The sequence below is a fragment of the Octopus bimaculoides genome, chromosome 1, assembly GCF_001194135.2.
Source record: "Octopus bimaculoides isolate UCB-OBI-ISO-001 chromosome 1, ASM119413v2, whole genome shotgun sequence".
Classification (NCBI taxonomy): domain Eukaryota; kingdom Metazoa; phylum Mollusca; class Cephalopoda; order Octopoda; family Octopodidae; genus Octopus; species Octopus bimaculoides.
The window spans coordinates 2,204,457-2,208,701 of NC_068981.1; the positions used below are offsets into that span (position 1 = coordinate 2,204,457).

General features: G+C 39.2%; 1 protein-coding gene across 1 annotated transcript in view; it reads right to left on the bottom strand.

The window, feature by feature from the left end:
* The window catches only part of LOC106871113 (E3 ubiquitin-protein ligase ZNRF2), an 81,555-nt gene continuing 77,310 nt past the window's right edge, over positions 1 to 4,245 (bottom strand). Inside the window, exon 4 of the mRNA XM_014917423.2 lies at positions 1 to 341. Coding sequence (XP_014772909.1) covers positions 284 to 341 — 58 coding nt within the window. The 3' untranslated portion in view covers positions 1 to 283. The remainder of the gene's footprint in view (positions 342 to 4,245) is intronic.

Genomic DNA, 4,245 nt, shown 5'->3' on the forward strand with positions numbered 1-4,245 from the left:
TTTTGCATATTTCAGTAGATGCAGTTATTTATCTTCAAAAATGTTTACAAATTCTCATAGTTGTAATAATCTGCTTCTACCAATATTTCAATCAAGCACATATCACTACTGCAGAAAGCCCCATGGCAGATGTCCTGTTTGGCAGTCCAGCAATCAATTTTTCTCTTCTTTCTTAACCAACCCATCACATCAAAACCCACAACCCTTGCCCCCCATTTCTTTCCTTTACCCAAGAACATCATGGCTTCAGTAAAAAATGTCCATACAGTCTCCAATAAAATTCTCAATCAGAGGGGTGCTCTGGGCAGGAACGATTCACTTCAAACCACCTATCAATGCACCTGATAAAAAAACAAAACAAACAAAAGCAAATAAATATAATTACATATTTTAAACAAAACTCATGACAATTACTTGTTATACTTGTTAGATAATAAAACATCTTTCAGAAATGAAGCATAACCATTAGGGGACAAGAGGGTAGAACTGTCAGGCTGTGAATTTTGGGCAAGAAAGGGGGGGGGGGAGCTGATCTATTCAAAACACACTTTCAGTTGCTTTACTTCTTTTTTTTCCATTGAACACACACACAAACATTCACACGACTCCCTTTTACATACACACACATATTCTCAGAGTTAAAATGCTGTTTGATTTTTTTTTTCAGCATTGAGTGCTCACCATCCTACTTCCATTGCACGCACGCACACACACAGAGTCGAAACGCTGTTTGATTTTTTTTTCTTCACCACAGAATTTCCATCATCCCACTAACAAGTTTGCAATCACCCCCTTCCTTTCTCATTCATATGTTCTGACGGAGAAAAACACAAGAGTATTATTATAGTAGATAAAATGGTGAGCTGGTTGAAATGTTAGCACACAAGACAGAAGTATTTTTGTCCATTCTGTATTTTTACATATCTTTACATTCTGTGTTCAAATGCCGCCAAGCTTGACTTTGCCTTGAATTCTTCTGGGGTTGATAAAATAAAGTACCCAGTTACAAACTGGGATCAAAGGCAGTGGCTGGCCCCTTTTCCCAACACTTCTTGTGCCTACAGCAGAATAGATATTTGTAACAAGAAACGGCTTCGATGCTTTTAAACATTGCCAAATTGCTGGATTGCTATTGGAGAAAATGGTGAAGACCGTCACGGATTGAAAGAAGAAATGTGTTTACGACTGCTACAGCCTTTAGTAAGGCACAGATTATTGGATTTAAGGGAATAAAGATTAATGATAATAGGGTTCTGTTAGTTAAATAGGAAAGCGAGAGAAGATCATTGAATATCAGAGAGATAGTGTGGAAGTGGGGAGACGGCGGGGAGGTAGAGACTGAGAAAGGTACAGCTGTCACATGAACAAATATATATATATATATATATTCTAATCATTAATCAAAATAAATTACAGCCATAACTCACAGAAAACAAGTTTGACGAGATTGCTCTTCTACATTTTGCCAAAGATTTCATCAAGATCAAACAGAGTAGGTTTAGCAGTCTTGCTATAGTTACATAGAGCTTAAGACTATCTCCCAGTCACGTGGGAAATTGTTAGCCAACAGATCTAAGTTTATACTCTCGGATGCGATATGGCTGCTACTTAGATTCTGTGCGAGAAAATTATGCAGAGTTTCATTCAGAAGCATGTACGTCATATGTGTATTGAGTGGGTGTATATGAAAATGTGGTCTGCTAGAATATATGAGAGAGAGAGAGAGAGAGAGAGAGAAAGTGTGTGTGTGTGCTCGCACATGAAAATACAAAGATGAGTATGGATGCCTAGGTATGCCGAGGTGAGTGAGTGATAGGGTGCACATGTGACAGTGTGTGTGTGTGTGAATGGGACAGAAAATCTGCATGCTTCCAAAAGAAGTTTACGTTCACATTACATCAATGAGTGATAAATGTTAGTTATATGACGGCTATAATACGTCACTCATTATTATTATCATTCTCATTACTGCCATTATTAAGGAAGCAAAATGGTGGAATCATTAGCATGCCAGACAATATGCTTCGTAGTATTCCATTCTTCTTCATATTCTGAGTTCAAATCCTGAGGTCATTGTAATCAACTACCCCCACCACCACCACACCAAATTTCAGGCCTTGTGCCTATAATGAAAAGGATTAACTTCAGCATTTCAAAGCTGGTTTCAGTCGGGTGAACCTCAGAAAGGAGATGACAAAGGTATGCATCAAGTGATGAGACGGTCTGTTAAAAAAGAACCCCCCAATTTGCCAGTTCTCTGTTGAACCGTCCAACCCATGCCAGCATGGAAAGTGGACATTAAACAATGATGAGGATCTCTTGTACATAAAAATCCCACCACAAATAGTTTAGTTATGCACTACTTGTATGATGAGAGGACTTGGCATCCAAGCCAGTCAAGCACTACTTAGATGAATGAAAACCTGGAAAACACCCTTCAATGGGGACATGACAGTTTAGTAAACTGGCACACAAGTCACTTCTCTTGGTTTCACCCCCTCACAGAATTGAGAGGCCTTTGGCTTGCAAGCTACTTGGATATCCCAATAGTGTTGGTGCCACATAAAAAGTATCTATGCTGGTACCATGTAAAAAGCATCCAGAACACTCTGTAAAGTGGTTGGCATGAGGAGCCTGGTGCAGCTCTCTCGTTTGCCAGCTCCTGTCAAATCATCCAACTCCTGCTTATTCATCATCATCATCATCATCATTTAATGTCTGCTTTCCATGCTGGCATGGGTTAGACAGCTTGACTGAGGACTGGCAAGCCAGTAGGCTGCACCAGGCTCCAATATGATCTGGGAAGGTTTCTACAGCTGGATGCCCTTCCTAACACCAACCACTCCAAGAGTGAAGTGGGTGCTTTTTATGTGCCACCAGCATGAGAGCCAGTCGAGCAACACTGGCATTGACCACATAGGGATGGTGCCTTTTACGTGGCACAGCACAGGAGCCAGTCAGGGGGCACTGGCATCGACTACGTTTGGATGGTGCTTTTTACGTACCACCGCCCTGGGGAGCCAGTCAGGTGGCACTCAGCATGGAAAATGGACAGTAAATAATGACGATGATGATGATGATAGATGTAAGTGAAGCAGTGTTGTTAAGAGGTTTGTTTCTCAACCATATGGTTTCGGAACCAGTTCCACTACATGGCTCCCTGGTGAAGTGTCTACTAAAACCTGGACTGACCAAAAGCCTTGTGAGTGGATTTGGTAGGGGGGAAACAAAGAAAATCATTGTGTGTGTGTGTGTGTGAGAATGAGTGAGTGTATGTGTGTCTCTTAATAATTGTAATGTATATTAGTTGTAAATGAGTTTCACAATCAAGCAGTGTCAGTCATTTCCAATATTTTGCAAAAATATGTTTGGCCACAAGTAAATATTACCTTACTAGGAAACAGGCGAGGGTTGGTGACAGTAAGGTCATCCCAGCCATAGAAAGTCTACCTCGATAAACTCCATCCAACACATGCAAACATTGAAAATTGGGTGTTAAAGCGAAGACGATGATAACCAAGTCACAAGCACTATAACCTCATCATCATCATTGTTTAACGTCTGCCTTCCATGCTGGCATGGGTTGGACGATTTGGAGATTTTTTACATAAAAGAAAATGAACAAAACGTATTTGTAGTAAAACTTAACACCTTGTGAAAGAAATATACTAAGGGAAAAAAAAAGTGGGTTAACACTTTTATATAATCAAGTTTTACAACTGGTATATGGTTGAGTTTACAATGAAAGGAACATGTGATGAACCAAGAACTTCATCTTGTAAACGAGCAAGGCTTAGGCTCTTCGCAGTTGAGGAAATTATTGATGATATTCTTTGGGAAAAGTTTACACTCACACAATGAAACTGGTGAAAGTGATGAGGAAAGTAGCAATTCAGTTAAACAAATATGGTCATTAAGCCTTTCGTTACCAACCCGGCTGAAACCAGTTCTGGCTCTGAGTACAAATGTCTTGTTTTCATGAGTTTTAAATTAAAATCTTCCACCAAACCTTAGTCACAATTTATGTTCCTAACACTAGCTGAATGATAACCAAGTTATTTTACTAAATTCTTTGTTATATTTAAAATAATTGAAAGAAACACAGAACATCTCAACAGAAATATGGTAACAAAAGGGTTAAGATATATAATAGAGAAACAATTCTTAACCCTTTTGATACCAACCTGGCTGAAACCAGTTCTGGCTCTGTAGTACAAATATCTTGTTTTCATAAGTTTTGAATTA